Source organism: Tursiops truncatus, chromosome 16 (assembly GCF_011762595.2).
Source record: "Tursiops truncatus isolate mTurTru1 chromosome 16, mTurTru1.mat.Y, whole genome shotgun sequence".
Lineage (NCBI taxonomy): Eukaryota > Metazoa > Chordata > Mammalia > Artiodactyla > Delphinidae > Tursiops > Tursiops truncatus.
The window spans coordinates 45,337,089-45,354,321 of NC_047049.1; the positions used below are offsets into that span (position 1 = coordinate 45,337,089).

The following is a 17,233-nucleotide window of genomic DNA, read 5'->3' on the forward strand; positions in this document are numbered from 1 at the left end:
ACGGCAGCTTTCCGGTGGTGGGAAAGTGAACGAAGCTAGAATCAAAGCGGCGCATCTTGAGGAAGGTGGGGTGCCTGTGGAAGAGGGAAGGCAGGCGACTGGATAGGGTCTGGCTCGGGAGGCCGGCAGAGCAGCAGCTGCAGAAGCAGGCAGAGGCAGAGAGGGCATGGTGTCGGGAGGCGCCGAGAAGGAGGCGCAGTCCGTCCCTCCCAGGGTTAGTGAATGAGGCTCTCCGCCCGGGCTAGCCCGGGGACTGTGCGCTGCGGGTCCCAGCATGAGTGCGGGCCCCGGCTGTGAGCCCTGCACCAAGCGACCCCGCTGGGGCGCCGCTGCAACTTCTCCGCCGGCCGCCTCGGACGCCCGGAGCTTCCCCGGCAGGCAGAGGCGCGTCCTCGATCCCAAGGACGCTCCGGTGCAGTTCAGGGTCCCGCCGTCCTCGTCAGGCTGCGTCCCGGGGCGGGCGGGATCGCACAGAGGCAGCGCCACCTCGCTTGGTACGTGGGGAAATAAAGCTCTTTGTCCTTCGCCTCGGCCCAAACCTCTTCTTGGTCTCTGAGGAGCCAGGGACTCCAGCACCGCCCCCCCCCGCCCCTTTTCTGGTCTTGTGTGCACCGGTCTGAACTCTGAGGTCCCCTTGCTGAGCCACCAAGGCTACTAGTTGGAGAATGGGGCCGGATTTTTCCCGTGGCGATTGGTGGTGTGACAAACCCTGATGAGTAGTCACTCACAGGGAGGGAAGCGGTAGGATACTCCACTTGTTTGCTTTCTTCGGGTTTGACTGAGAAATTGCCTTAGTCGTTAAGGAGGTTTAATTGTGTATGTGACGCTTCAGCCTCTAGATGGAAAGAAAGCTGCAAAGAAAATCACAGCTTATCTCAATTTACATTCTAAGTCCCTGGGTGCAGAGCTATTATTCTTAGCTTGCATTATGCTTGTTTCTGGTGTACAGTGTTGAACAAAAGTAACTTGGTCTCTGTCTTCAGACCCTAAAATCTGTCAGGAGAGATAGACAATTAGGGAAGTTAACATAATAAAGGGTAATGGGTGTTCCAATTCTTGAAGGAACAGAGCGTTATGGTAGAAGTCAGGTGTACCTAATCCAGTTTGTGGGCTCAAAGATAATCTTCCAGCCAGAAGATAAGAACCTTATTCCGAGGACTGAAGAGTGATGAGTTAGCTAGATGAAGAGAAGTTAATGAAGTGATCTCAAAGTGCAGCTGATTCATATTGTCAGCAGGGGAGCGTAGTGCGAGATGAGGTTGCAGAGAGGTAGGCAAAGATCAGATCATACTGGGCAATGCTAAGGGTTTTGAACTTTATTTCTAAGGGCGATGTGAAACTATTAAAGGGTTTCAGTAGGGGAGTGACTTGATTGGATATATATTTTTAAATATGTGTATATTTATTTAAAAATATATATTTTAAAGGTCCTTGTGGCTGGTGTGTGGAAAATGAAGAATAGATTGAAAGGGAGCAGAATCGCAGGCCCAAGATAGTTAAGGAGTTAGTCTAGATGGGAGATAATCATGGTTAATAGTTGGTTGCAGGCAGTAGGTAGGAGAGGGGAAAAGTGGATGGATTTAGGAGGGAATGGGTTATGTGGGTTCGTACCTCATAAGAAATATATCTGTGCTGGAAATACAGGTTTGGGAGTTATTGTCACATACACCATAATTGATATTATAACAAATGTTTATATGAAATAATACTTTACTATGTGTGCTGCATTATCATGTTGTCTGTATTATTTCATTAAAAAATGTTGGTCATTTGTAGTTTGTGAAATGCTGGGTTAGAGAAAGTCAAGACTGTAGACAAGGAGAGCAGTTGCAGGAAACAAATGCAGTTGCCCAGTGAGTGATGTAACTGTTCTTTTAATATTGGTGCTATTTTGAAGATGAGGAGGAAGGGATGGGTTTAAGATTTAGGATGTAGATTTCAGAGAACTTGTTGAAGGAGAGTGGAGGGGAGGGCAACTAAGGGTGACCTCCAAGTACTGTATCTGACTTCTGTGACAGGCTAATTTGTGGTCCTATTAACTTTATCTGCATGTAAAGGAGAAGGAATGCGTTGGGGGTGCTGTCAGTCCTCACTAATTGGATCTCCTGATTTTTCGCAGAAGAGGGAGTGAATTAATACTTGGGCTGTACTTGTGCATGTGTGTAAATGTTTTCTGTATACCTGGCACAGGACACCAATTAACAAAATGTTCAAAATCTAAACTTGTGTCAAAATCTGTTGTTTGAGATTTTGGAATTCTTTTAGGAACTTGATATTTAAAATGTATATATATAGTTATCCTAGGAGAAGTGAGATAGGGAAATGGATATTCAGTATCTTTAAATTTTGTGTTATTTATCTTCCTGGGCATATTTCTTATACTGATTGAAATCTGCAAACCTGCATATAGGCAGAACTCAGCATGCTATTCACACTCTGATGGGGAATGGTTTATCCAGTTGTGTTACTGTAGGAGCTCCCCTTTTCTGCCTGTTATAACTACCTAGAGTTTCTCTCCTCGCTCCAGGGATGATCCGAGTGTAGGTCAGTGGTGGGTGGGTGGGAGGCTAGAGCTGCCTTGTCCCCCATCCCCCTTATCATTCTTTCAGCCTCAGTGCTGTCAAAAGCACCTTCAAACCTCTTTCCTCACCTCAAAACTTTCCCACTGTCCATTGCTCTTAGGTCTCACCACACCCTTCCTTCCCATGCCTTATCTTGCTGCTGCTGGAGGAAAGAGGCTTTTTGTGAAGGTCTGGGTGTTCCTTTAAATGCAGGTGAATTTTACTGCATTTTGTGCCTTTTGCCGGTATCTCTAGCACCTAATTGAATGATTTGCTAATTGAAATTTGCTGGTTACTGAGTGAGGTTACTTATGAGATTATGTAAATGGTGTGAAGTCAGAGTAAAGTTGGAGAACTACTGATCTCAGTGAAAAATGAGATTGGGTGAAATGTTGGTAGAGAATACATTTGTTGAGTTTCTGCTTTGTGAGACTGGCGCAATATTTTCTCTCATTGATCCACATAAGCCTTGGAAATAGGTATTGTTAACCCCATTTTGCAGGTGAAGAAATAAAGGCTTAAAGAAATGGAAGTACATGCTAGTAAGTGACTGAGCAAAGAGCTCAGCCCAGGATTTTGTTTGACTCCAGATCTCGTATCTATTGATATTTCATCACCTTCTATTGCCTCCCTTTTTGTTTGCTGTGATTACTTCTAGTTAAAAGAAATTCCCCAGAACCCAGGACACATCATTTTATGCTTACTTCAGGATTAAGAGGGGTACAACTGATACAGTCCTGTGATGTGTTGTGAAAGAAACCTTTTGAAGCCAGAAGTAGTGGTATTGGAAAGAGAAGTAGGCTGTCCTTTCTCTGGGGCCATCAGAAGGACTGAAGACCATTTTATTAGCAGGAAATGTCAGTTCCTCACCTCTTGCTTCTCCTCCTTCACCCTGTTCTCAGGCTTCAGGATTATGATAGGAAGCCTGAAGCTAGAGAGAGAACACATTCTCAGCATCAGAGCTGCAGGAGGGAGACCTCTCCTTCAACTGCACTGGAACACTCTTCCTAGTGTTTTAGGAAATGATGCATGCACTCTTTAGGTTCTGTAGACTTGTCATCATAGTGCCATGCTTCATGTGTGTTATAGGAACCTAGCCATTGCATACCATTGAATCTTTACATTTATGGAAAAAGGTATTTTAAATTCTACACTGACCCCAAAAATGAATTTTTTGGCTCATTGCTGATTTGTACTTTGAGGATTTTCTATACTTGCTGTGTTTAATATAAGGAAATTAAATAGAGAAGATGGAACTGTAGAAAAAGTCTCAGAACGAAGTGGATCATCGTCTTACTCCCTTGTGACTGAATCTAATTTTTTCTCTGAAGCCTGATTTGCTGCAGAAGTAGTAACTTAATAAAGTCACGAAAGTAGTGGTGTTTAACAAGAAATATCAAATGTATATATATATTTTTTGTGAAAGAAATGATTCTAAAAATGCTAATAAAAGATTTTGTGGAAAGTATAAATTATATGGGACTCAAATGCAGTGGTAAATAAATTGTTGATTTTCATATATTTGGGATGGTATCTCATGTTATGGTGTTTGAGGGGACATAGGTAAATAAGAGGAGTTTATGACCTAAGGTACCTAGATTCTTACATTGCAATTTAGACAGTGGTTGAGAATGTTCAAGATTTTCTTATACTAAAATATTATATACATGTAATCCATATGCAGTACATTAAATTTTGAAAGTATGCTTAAATTTCTAATGTTTATATAAATTGTGGCTTGAATTTATTTATGTTACATGTCCCTTACTGAACCATCAATTCTACTTTTGCTACTGTCTGCTGGTCATTTCTGTCTAGTTATCTTTCTGGCATTTCAAATTTAGTGTGTTCAGTATTGACCCAATCATATTTTTCCCCTAAATCCAGTTCTTTTATATTCTGCATTTCTGTTTAATGTTGTCATCATCTTTCAAGTCTCAAGCATTAAAGCTTAGTGTCACCTTTAACTTCTCCTATCATTGTGAAGTCTGTAATGACTCTCACTTCTCAACTTTTTATTGTGTCCTTACAAGGGCTATTTTTAGATCTTGACCAGTAGTTCTTCAACCTTGCTGATCATCAAAATCATTTTTTGAAAAAAAAATACAGATTCCAGCTTCCCTCATACCTCCATCATCACATATAGATTTTGATTCAGAAGGTCTAGGTGTGGCCCTTGGATCCATTTGTTGTCAGCCTCCTGATGATTCAGATGGTTTGGGAACCACTGACCTAGACCAATACCTTCCTCACTCGCTTCTACTGACAGGCTGTTCCTTTCTTGCCCCTTCACATCTGCCCTCCAGGCTATGTATCCTGCCTGACTTGGAGCCTCCTAGATTTGAACTCTGGCATTAACTCTGAGTGTGACTTTTGACACTTTTTTGTACCTCTCTTTGTGGATTATTCGGGGATCTCTATGGTATGGTCCTAGCTGACTTTTCAGCCATATTTTCTGTTGCTTTCTTTATATTTTTCTGCCGTTGGTTCCGTTGCTTCTGATTTTCCCTTTATGTGATGACATGTTTATTCTTCAAGACACAATTCAAGCACTACTTATCAGATGATCCCATTTACTTCAGTTCCCTAAAGTAGTCCTTTCCTCAGAAATATCTTAATTTCTTATCAGGATCTTTTTAATTTATTTTATTTTTAAATTTATTATTATTATTATTTTGGCCGTGCCGCACAGCTTGCAGGGTCTCAGTTCCCCGACCAGGGATTAAACCTGGGCCATGGCAGTGAAAACACCAAATCCTAATCACTAGACCACCAGGGAACTCCCTCAGCATCTCTTTTGATACTAATGATAATTAAGAACTAATATTACTGAACATATATCAGATAGTGCCCTAAACACTTTGCAATGGTTATTATTTAATTTAAACCTCACAATAACCCCAGGAGAGATACTATTAATTTGCATGTTTACTAATAAGGAATCAGAGACACAGAGAAATGGCTCTTCACAAAGTCATACAGGAATCCAGTAGGAGAGCCAGGATTTGGATCTAGGTAATCTGATTTCAGAGCATGTACTCTCATCCATTAGGCTATACCAATTCTTTTAGGGTCTGGTCACTTTCTCTTCTATGCCAAATGTATTATCTCCCATTGCCTGAGTGGGGAAGGAGTGATTAATCGTTGTTTAATCCACAGAACCTGTCATAATGCCTTACATGCATATATGCTGCTATAGGTATTTTCTCTTTGAAGGTATGCATGCACATACATTAATTTTTTTTTTTTTTACAGTTTTCAAACAGAAGACTATTACCAGTTGGATGGACACGAAAGGACTCAAGACAGCTGAATCAGAAAGGTAAAGAGCCATGCCTATATAGAGAAATGAATAACATGATATATGGATGTTTTATTGTGCTTCATGCTGTTTTCTCTTCTTTTTACTTTCTCATTTTTCTTTATCTACATTTCATTTAATAAATAATAATTTTTTAGAGTCTCCTATGTGCCAGGGATGGTCCAATATACTTGAGATACAGAGATGAAAGAGGAATAGTCTCTGTCTTTTTTTTTTTTTAATTTTTTTTTTTTTTTTTTGCGGTGCGCGGGCCTCTCACTGTTGTGGCCTCTCCCGTTGTGGAGAACAGGCTCCGGACGCGCAGGCTCCGGACGCGCAGGCTCAGCGGCCATAGCTCACGGGCCTAGCCGCTCCACGGCATGTGGGATCTTCCCGGACTGGGGCACGAACCCGTGTCCCCTGAATCGGCAGGCAAATTCTCAACCACTGCGCCACCAGGGAAGCCCAGTCTCTGTCTTTAAGATACTTAATAGTGTAGTGATGCTGACAGACACCAAAATATGTGATGATTACGTGGTGTGATCAATGCAACAGTAAAGATTTAAACAAGGTACAGTGGTGGTTAGCATATAAAACAGACAGTCAGCTTTACTTTTACAGGAAAGACTGCACAGGAGGTGAGTGAAGTTTAACACTGCACTGTGGCAGGTGTTTGCCAGGCACACAGTGGGGAAAGGGCATTATAGGCATATGTGCAAAGACATGGACCCATGAAAGAGCATGCTGTATGCTCAGGTAATCACAAGTAGTTTAATTAATGCTGTGACATTGTAGGAGTGTGTTCAGGTAAGTGATTTTTTTGCATCATAAATTCTTTCTGTTGTATCATAAGTTCTGTTGTATCATTCTTTCTATTCTTTTGTAGTTTGCATAGTAAAGAAAACAACAATACAAGAGAAGAATCCATGATGAGTTCTGTACAGAAAGATAACTTTTATCAACATAACATGGAAAAATTAGAAAATGTTTCTCAGCTAGGTTTTGATAAATCACCAGTTGAAAAAAGTACACAGTATTTGAACCAGCATCAGACTGCAGCTATCTGTAAGTGGCAAAAGGAAGGGAAACATTCAGAGCGACTTTTGGAAAGTGAACCTCCAATAGTAACTCTGGTACCAGAGCAGTTCAGTAATGCTAACATTGATCAGTCACCCCAAAATGATGATCACAGCGACACAAATAGTGAGGAGAGTAGAGATAATCAACAATTTTTGACACCTATAAAGCTTGCAAATGCAAAACAGACAACAGAAGATGAACAGGGTGTAGAAGCCAGAAGCCACCAGAAGTGCAGCAAGACTTGCCATCCCGCTGAAGACTGTGCAGGGTGTCAGCAGGAAGAGACAGACGTGGTGCCAGAGAGCCCCTTGTCAGATATCGGCTCTGAGGATGTTGGTACTGGACTGAAAAATGCCAACAAATTGAGTAGACAAGAAAGTAGCCTAGGAAATTCTCCTGCATTTGAGAAAGAAAGTGAACCCGAGTCACCAATGGATGTAGATAATTCCAAAAATAGTTGTCAGGACTCAGAAGCAGATGAAGAGACAAGTCCAGGTTTTGATGAACAGGAAGATAGTTCCGCCCAAACAGCAAATAAACCTTCAAGGTTCCAAGTAAGAGAAGCTGACACTGAATTGAGGAAATGGTCCTCTACTAAGGGAAGTGAGATTCGATTACATTTCCAATTTGAAGGAGAGAGTCGCGCTGGAATGAATGATTTAAATGTCAGACTACCTGGAAGTACTTCTAGCCTGAATGTAGAGGGCAGAAATTCTAAGCAACATGGGAAAAAGGATTCTAAAATCACAGATCATTTCATGAGAATGCCGAAAGCAGAGGACAAAAGGTAATTTTTGCCATCTAAGAGTATCTTCAGTAGTGTAACATGTTTAACAAAGGGGGTTTAACAAAGTTATGGTTTACACTGAAGCAAAGAAATAATTGTCTTTCTTGTTAACTATTTATACTAAATTTAAACCTAGGTTCAAAATGTTAAATTCTAAAAGTCCCAGAAACAGAAAACAAGAAGTAAATAAATAATCAGACTTTAGTTTCATGAACTTCCTTCTGAGATTTATGGGAATTATTAGAACATAAATATGATAGTAACTGCTGTTTTCTTAGGCCATTGTACATGCACCTTCTCTAATGCTGTAACAGGCAGGCAGGTGTTATTGTACTCACTTCACAAATGAGAAAATTGAGATTTGGGTTAGAGAATTCACTGAAATTATGTAACTTGTGGGTAGTAAAGCTGGGATTTAAATCCCGGTCTGATTACCAAAAAAATGTAAATGTAAAAATTTTATTTATGCAATTATCCCATATGATATCTTAAAGCCTACTCTGTAATTCTTGTGATCTTTATGGCAAGCGTGCCATAGTAAGTTCACTTCATTGCAAATTACTGTCTAGAGTCCTGAGAAGTAGCTGATACTGTGAATCATGACTCATTTGGCAGTGTATATATTTTTACACGTTCCCTTTTTTCAGAAGGTGGTTTACGTGTGTTTGGAAATTCCTTCCACAAACTATTGAAAATAAGCTCTCGGGTTTTACTGTAAACCTTATAAGGTATTTTTGTTGTTTTGTTTTGTTTTTTTTCTAAATACCAAGGAGAAAGAGCAAGTTTGGCACATTTTAAACAATAACGTTCTGGGTAAGTTTTTTCACTTGTGTATCTAAGTAAATTTAAACGGTAAGTGGTTTGTGACTGATTACATTTGTTTTGATCTTAGAAAAGAACAATGTGAAATCAAACATCAAAGAACAGAAAGGAAGATCCCTAAATACATTCCACCTCACCTTTCTCCAGATAAGAAATGGCTTGGAACTCCTATTGAGGAGATGAGAAGAATGCCAAGGTGTGGGGTCCGGCTGCCTCCCTTGAGACCTTCTGCCAATCACACAGTGACTATTCGGGTAGGTGTTACCTCTTACCTATAAAGAGAGAAGATGCTAAGTCTTAATTTATTCTGATACTTATAAATGTGAAAAACAGACCATAGCATAGAAAGTGCTTCTCTTTTCTGCATATATAAAGTACTGAGAATTCTACAGGATGGAGAAATATAACAATAGCTTACTTAACACGGTACTTAACAAATCCATAAGAGGAATCATTGTTAGCCTGTGAGAAAATTGAATTTTTCTGTATTTTTAAGAAAATTTATTGGATTAAAAAAAATTCAACTGACAATATTTATTGAGTACCCACTACATGTTAGGTACTAAAATTCAAAGTTGTATGTGGTTCAATATCCTCAAATCATTCTTCAGTTTTACCCTCTTTTCTGAGCTTTAGATTCTTCTAGACATCTCCCTCACTGTCCCACAGGTATCTCAAACTCAACATTTTTAAAACCTTATTTAAAAAAATTATGGTTATACATATACCATCTTAACCATTTTTAAGTGTACATTTCATTGGCATTCAGTCCATTCACAGTGTTGTGCAACCATTACCACTATTCATTTCCAGAAATTTTTCATCTTCCCACACAGAAACTCTGCCTACTAAACAATAACTTCCCATACCTAACTAACCCCTGGTAGCCTCTTTCACACTGTCCATGCGTTCTTTTTTTTAAAATAACAACAACAACAACTTTATTGAGGTATATAAAATTAACCCATTTTAAGTACTCAATTCAGTGATATTTAGTTAATTTTTTTAAAATTTTTATTTATTTATTTTTGGCTGCATTGGGTCTTTGTTGCTTTGCGCGGGCTTTCTCTAGTTGCAGTGAGCGGGGGCTACTATTTGTTGTGGTGCTCAGGCTTCTCATTGCAGTGGCTTCTCTTGTTGCGGAGTACGGGCTCTAGGTGCGCGGGCTCTAGTAGTTGTGGCTCGTGGGCTCTAGAGCTCAGGCTCAGTAGTTTTGGTGCACGGGTTTAGTTGCTCCGTGGCACGTGGGATCTTCCCAGACCAGGGCTCGAACCCCTGTGCCTCCTGCATTGGCAGGCAGATTCTTAACCACTGTGCCACCAGGGAAGCCCATATTTAGTTAATTTACTGACTTAGGCAACCATCACCATAATCCAATTTTAGAAGATTTCTACCACTCAGAACAGTTTTAAATATTCATCTCTTGGGAATTCTCTGGTGGTCCAGTGGTTAGGATGGTTAGGACTCAGCGCTTTCACCGCTGTGGGCCTGGGTTTTATCCCTGGTCAGGGAACTAAGATCCTACAAGCTGTGTGGCATGGCCAAAACAAAAAACAAAGAAAACCCCATAGAGGATTAAATATTCATCCCATTTATTAGTCAGATGCTGTATTAGATTTCACAGGGGCTACTTAAAAAAAAATCCCGTTTCTTGTACATCTTAGTCTACATGTGATTAAATATTTTGAAGTATAGAATTTATTAACATAGTTAAGTAGCAGCAACATTGAGCAGGGTGGTGGGGTTGGACTGAGCTCCTAAAGATGAGCAGAAATTTCTGAGGTGGAGTTAATTTAGCAAGGCAAGGGAATTCCAGACAGATACATAATCTGTATAGGAAAAGGCTGTGTGGTTAAAAACTATTTGTTTTAGAAATGAAAAACAATTGGTTTGCTAGAACTGAGAATTTGGATGGGAAATGGTGAAAGAGAAGACTTGAAAAGTGGATTGGGTCCATATTGTAGAGGGCTTCAGGTGCCAGGAACTGGACTTGAGTCTGTAGGAATTGGAACTCATTAAAATGTCTGTGTAGACAATAGTTGTACTGTATGTATAGCAAGATTGATCAGACAGGTATAAGTAAGGAAAACTGAAGTGAGGATACATTGGAAACAGGGGAAGGTAATGTAAGAGCTCAGATAAGAGATGAAAAGTAAAGAAACAATAATTATCAAATTGTGCTGCATGGAAGTGGTTCAGGGGTTCTTTTGAAATTGACTCTGGTTTCTTTTCTAAATTATACTTTTAGCTATGAAAAACCTGTAGTAAAAGAACTAACAAATGCGCTCAAATTTTAAAATGCTTAATACCATATTTTAACCAGCAGATTTTACCAGGAGAACTCATTTTTACGCAGATCATAGAATCAAGGTTCTCTTGCCACTGCTGTTTGAAGAATTTCCTTAAGCATCAAAATATCAGTTAAAAAAGGTTACCATTTGCAACTGTTCTGGTGTGTGAATAGGATTTTCTTAATACTGGATAAGAGATATAAATAGTAGGTTGATGTAAGCTTTAGCTGTCATCTCTAACTCCTGATTTCAGATTTTATAGTCCTTAAAGTAACCTCATTGCTATTGATGTTAGAATATGTAAAGTTACTGTAAAAATTATATTTATTTAAATAGCTTATGTTTAAATATAATGATTTTGTATCACATTTCTTAGGGAAAAAAGAGTTTTGCTATTTTAAAAAGTTTGAAAAAAAATAAGAAAAAAATTTTAAAAAGTTTGGAAATAACTGAGACAGGGTAATAACCATGGGAATAAAAAAGAATAAATGGTTGCATTGTTTTGAGGTAATATTGATAGGACATGGTGAATTCTTAAGTATGGATGATAAGGGAAAAGGAGGCATTGATAATGTGTGTAAAATTAAGAAAAGACTTGGATGACTGACAAGATGTTAATGGTGAAGATTTGGAGAAAAGGTTGATCGGGGGAAGTAAGTGATATTTTGACTTTTCCTGCTTCCTCTCTCCCACTACCCACAAAGAAAACCTGAAGCATCTTATACCATCATTACCTAATCTTTGTAACTACTGTTTGTTTATTGTTAGATATCCAACGAATTTATAAAAGTTTTATTTTATTACAAAAGTAATATAGGCTCAATGGGAAAAAAAAAAGCAACTGTTATGTGAAAGTGTATACCTCAGAAAACCCAAGTGTCTCTCAGTCCTCTTCCCAGAGTTTAACAGTTTGGTGTATTTTCTTCTAGATCCTTTTTCCTGAATATGGTAATATGATATATGTATAATTAATAGTTAGTTATTAAATAGTCCTTAATTACATTTCTGAGATGCCAGATATTAATAGTTACAGAATTTGAAGTAATAAAGTAAAGCTGATATTTAGCGTTAGAAATGTAAGGCAATCTGAAATTGCATGGATGGACATAATGGTGCTTGATTATCTGTAAACGCACACACACATTCACGCACCAACATGTACACACATAAGGCAAACACATGTAGGTGCATGCACTATGCACATGCACACACACATTTAGACAGACAGACATCCAAAGCATATCCTTATATATATGTTCTCCTATGTGTGAACCTCTCCTGGTACCTGTTTTTGTCACCTCAGATTACATGGAACATCTTTACAGAATCACTTTTGGGATCCTCATATGGAGGTGAAAATACTTTTGGCATGATTGGTGACTCAGCCACTTTTGACCATTCTTTATTCTTTCCTCCTTGAAATATTCTCATCCTTTGGATTCCTTGACACCATATAATCGTGATTTTCTTCCTACCTCCTTAAGCCACTTCTTATGTTCCTTTTAGCTTTTTTTCTATATGTGGCCCTTAAACGTCGTTGGAGTTCCTCAAAGCTTCTTCATAGGTCCTCTTCTCCTTCTCTCTCGGGGTAGTCTTATACACACTCATGGTTTTAATGGTTATCTATATAAATGGCCTATAAATTTATTTATCTTGGGTTGTAGACTTTTAATGAAGCTGCCTATTTGACAGCAGCTTTCCCTTTTCAAGGCTGTTCCGTTTTCTTGTTTCTTCCGCCTTTTCCTACTTCTTTTTATCCTCTGGAGTTGAGCTCAATTGCTACTTCCTCGAAGCCTTCCCTAAGCTTACCAGATAAGTTAAAATTGTCTAGAAAGGTTCTTATGACACCATGAACCTCTCATTTATAGCATCTTACAGTTGAAATTTTATATTTATTTATGTGATTATTTTATGATCTACAGTGAAATTCTGATTTATGCTATAGCATGGATGAACCTTGAAAACATTATGCTAAGTGGGAGGCTGGGCACAAAAGGTCACATTTTGTGTGATTCCATTTATATGAAATGTCCAGATTAGGCAAAATGTAAAGCTATTTTGTTGTAAAGTATCTTTTTCCTCAAACATTTACTTAATGCTCATTATAAGTTGCATGTGTATATATATGCATACATATACATATTACATATATGTGTACATTTACATATACAGTTGACCCTTGAACAACTCGAGGGTTAGGGGTGCCGACCCTCTGGGTAGTCCAAAATCCAAGTATAACTTTACAGTTGGCCCTCTATATCTGACGTTCCACATCCACACATTCAGTCAACTGCTGATTGTGTGGTACTGTAGTACGTATTCATTGAAAAAGATCGTTGTATAAGTGGACCCAAGCAGTTCAAACCCGTGTTGTTCAAGGGTCAACTGTATGTATGTAAACACGTATACCTATTAGAAACACACATGTCAGGCTCTGTTGTAAATATTCAAAATACAAAGTTAATATAATTACTATTCTCAAGAAATTTAGAGTCTAGTGGGGGAAGGGAAAAAAGTGTGCTCTAGTATGATCATGATCTAGTAAAACAAGAGAGAATACACTTACTGCCTATTAGAAAGTTTTTAAAGACTTCTTAGAGGAAATGAAGATTGAGCTGAGTCTCGAAGGTCAGAATAGATGTTTACCCAGATAGTGTTTGCAGTAAGAGAGAATGTTAAAAACTGGAATCATTAGAATCAAAGTATAGGCAGAGGGGAGCCATTATAGGATTAGAAGCTTGGGGATACTTTAGAAACATACTGTTATTCCCAAGTGGGGATAAGGGTTTTATGGGGGATGAATGTGTCTGGGAGTAGTTGGAGTTAGGGAGAGGGATAGAAAGCTGTTACCAGAAATTCAGGCAATGAATAATGAGGACCGGGGGTGGCGGTGGGGGCTGGATGGGATGAAGATAGAATGCCAAGGACATGGTGACTTGGAAACTGATTAACTGGAGGTAAGGAGTGGGAACAACTGAAAAAGACATGAGATTTCTTGCCTAGGAGCTGGTCTGTATTTTATAACATTTGCTTTGGCTGCTTTCTTTGGATTATTTTGTACAAGAGATATGCCTAGTTTTTATGCACTTACAGTTTTCTTGTATTTCAGGTAGATCTTCTGCGAGCAGGAGAAGTTCCTAAACCTTTCCCAACACATTTTAAAGATTTGTGGGACAACAAGCATGTTAAGATGCCTTGTTCAGAACAAAACTTGTACCCGGTGGAAGATGAGGTAAGAACAAAACTGAACAGAACTGATGTTCTTTTAGTCTCTGAAAGGTATTTTAATACTTGCTGTTTGACTTCTGATTCTACCATGTAAAGGAACTTGGAATAGTTTCCTCATGTTTTTCTTTTCCTTAAAGAATGGTGAGCGAACTGCAGGGAGCCGGTGGGAGCTCATTCAGACTGCACTTCTCAACAAATTCAGTCGACCCCAAAACCTGAAGGTGTGTTCTTTTGCTATTCTTGTCTCTTACATGTAGTTCTTAGAGGTGGGCCCATGGTGTCCTCCCTCAGAGACATTTTTTGGTCTTTAATAGACTCAGGTAACAGCATTATTTATATGGTAAGTGCTTGCTTCCTGAGGAACTCTCTTTAGAGACATTCTTGGTTTACACTCCATGACTAGGAAATGAGTAGAATTGAGAGTTGTAAATTACTTGCCTGGAGCCACACAGAATAATTTGGAGAACCAGGAATAAGACTTCTGTTTCTTGATTGCCCATCCAGTTTCCTTTGGTCCTGGCTTCTCTTTTATTTTGTTTTGGAATTATCATACTTCTGAAATGTCTTTAAAAGTAAATGAGGGAAGAATTATGACTTCACCATTGTTTGCCCGAAGGGAAGCTGAGTTTCCTAATGATTAAAGTATACATTAAGCATTGTACTTTTTATTGCTCTTTATATAGCTTCTAGCAGTTTCATAATTTATTAATCTTATATTTTGGCAATAATTCAATTTTTGCTTTAAAAAATATTTCGTTCAAGATTGTAAGGGCAACCATTAGATAGTTTTTTCTAATATTTAAAATATGAGTGAGAGTATATGTTTATTTTTGGCACTGTAGCCTTATATAAACTTTTAAAGTTTTTGTAACTATAAACAGATTTTTTTATACTTCTGTGAAAATGGGTTTCATTTTATTTGAGAGACTTAATTTGTTGTATACAGTTTCTCAGGTTTAATACTGTTTTTTTCATTTATTTATTGTTAACGAGTCCAAGCTCACTCTTCTCGCCTTATGACAGGCAAATAAATCAGGAGATAGGTGTTGAGGCAAGGAATATATAACTTTATTCGTAATTATTCGGAAAGCGGGCAGACCAAGAAGATGGCAGACTGACGTCTCCAAAAAAACCATCTTATGGGGGTTTGGATGTCAGTTTCTTTTATAGAACAGTGAAGGGGAGGAAATGAGGAAGTAAAGTAAAAAGGCCATAAGTTTTGCAAATATCCCCTGGAATGGCCAGCCCTGGGGAGGAGATGTGTTAATTTCTTCTTTCTGGCAGAGATTCACAGGTGGACAGGGTCAGGATGCTTCCCTGAACAAAGGCACTTTGGTTTGACATTCAGGCAGAGGGGCACGGTTCCCTGAGCCAGCCATTATGGATAGACAGTATCCTTTTAGTGAACAAAAGCAGCTGGAAAGCAAAGGTTAAAGTAAAAGAAACAGGTAGTCAGATTTGGCTCTTCCTTGTTACGTACTTACAAGTTATTCTTAAACTTTCTATACCTTTCCTGTAGCTCCTTTTTTTTTCCTTAGCTCTTTCTTTCCTTAACATGAAAAATAGTGATAAGTTGTACTATAATATATTTTGAAAATTTTATTTCTTAGTGACAGTGTTTCTCAATCTTGTAATTACTTCTTTTAAATGGGAGGAATTCTCAGGGTCTCCCAGACTTTACTTATTGTTAATATTTTAATTACGTATGTACAAACGTAAAGCTAAATATAAACTCTTCATAGTATCCAGCTATATCAATTTGATGTTTTTCCATTTTAAGCATTATGACCCGTGATTTGAGTTGTGTTCATTATCACAGTCAAAACAATTTGTAATCAGCATTTCCTTTTTGCACAGATTTTTAAACACTGATCTGAGCCTTAAAATAGTATGCTGAGAAACTTAAAAAAAATACTGTATAAAGAAAACATTCTTTGTTTTGTATTTACTACTTTTTTTTTTTTTTAACCAATCACAAACAGTTGGTGGATGTTGGTAGAGGCAAAGATGGGATCCGTATGCAGAACATCAGCTTGTGAATAAGTATGATGGTGACCACTTTGGTCCAGGTTTTTATGACTTTGGCATTTCTATACTGCAGTGCATCTTAGGATCGCTCACTCTCTCCACCATTTTTATGTATTTGAAGCACTATCTTTCATTTCTACAGTGTGTTGTTTTTTGGCCTTTGTATTCATTCCCAAACCACAATTATATACTCATAAACACAAGCAGGCCAATCAAGAATACTATCTAGACTCCATTTGAAAAACACTGACTTAGGGCCTTTATGGCCTTACAAACAGGATTATTTAAGAATTTACATATTTTTTCTTTAAACACAAATGCAGAATAATCATAGTGTTCTAAATTACATTGCTGCTTGCCTCTGTTAGCAATTCCTTAGTGCGCCATGATTACCTTAGGAAGGGGTAATTGCTTTAATCTGAATTTCCCTTTCTTGTTTATTTTATGGTAGATTCAACAGAACAGTAATCCACCGAGATTTTCTTCTGTTTATGGTAATTGTTTCCTTTGCTGAAAGAACACTATGAGAGGGATGGGGAAACGTTAAATCCCTCTTATTGAATATAATAATATTTTTGCTGTTTTTATGCCATTTGATGTTGAATTAAGAGGGATTAGAGATGTTAAAAATGTAAAAAAGGAACAGTGTCCTCAAAAGTTGATCTGCACTGTAATATTTCTATGAATAATGTGTCTGGTAGTTTGTAAAGAATGGACTTCTTTCTGCTTTAACTCATTGTGCTTATTATGAATTATGAACTGAAAAAAAGTTACTCAGCTAAGAATACTGTATAGAGTAGCATCCAGCTTTTCTGGTGATAGGAGATCTCATGGTGGACTACTTCTAAGACTTGAATACTGAAGTAAAAGTAAATATTAGTTAGGAGTTAATGCTAATTACACAACTCCATTAAAGAATTAGAGCATAAATACTATTTAGAATGTTTTTCCTTACCAACTTTGAGGAATAACTTACATATAAGAAAGTACATCCTTTTAAAGAATGTAATTTGATGAGGTTTGACATTTGCATATACACTTGAAGCCCCCACTACAGTAAAGATACAGAACATTCCTGTCACCCTGCAAGGATTCTTCTTACTCATTTGCGGTCAGTTTCCTCTTTCTGTACTGG

General features: G+C 38.2%; 1 protein-coding gene across 5 annotated transcripts in view; it reads left to right on the plus strand.

Annotated features, from left to right (window-relative positions):
• The first annotated feature begins 3 nt into the window (after positions 1–3).
• PARG (poly(ADP-ribose) glycohydrolase) overlaps positions 4–17,233 on the plus strand; it is a 113,180-nt gene continuing 95,950 nt past the window's right edge. For 2 of the 5 annotated variants that reach the window (XM_019929484.3, XM_019929407.3), the window contains exons 1-6: positions 19–494; positions 5,817–5,883; positions 6,749–7,729; positions 8,622–8,805; positions 13,952–14,074; positions 14,208–14,291. In XM_019929484.3, the coding sequence (XP_019785043.1) occupies positions 275–494; positions 5,817–5,883; positions 6,749–7,729; positions 8,622–8,805; positions 13,952–14,074; positions 14,208–14,291 (1,659 nt within the window). In that variant the 5' untranslated portion in view covers positions 19–274. Of the gene's footprint in view, positions 495–5,816; positions 5,884–6,748; positions 7,730–8,621; positions 8,806–13,951; positions 14,075–14,207; positions 14,292–17,233 lie in introns of all 5 variants that reach the window. The other 3 variants (XM_033841668.2, XM_019929551.3, XM_019929618.3) reach the window with 3 other exon arrangements.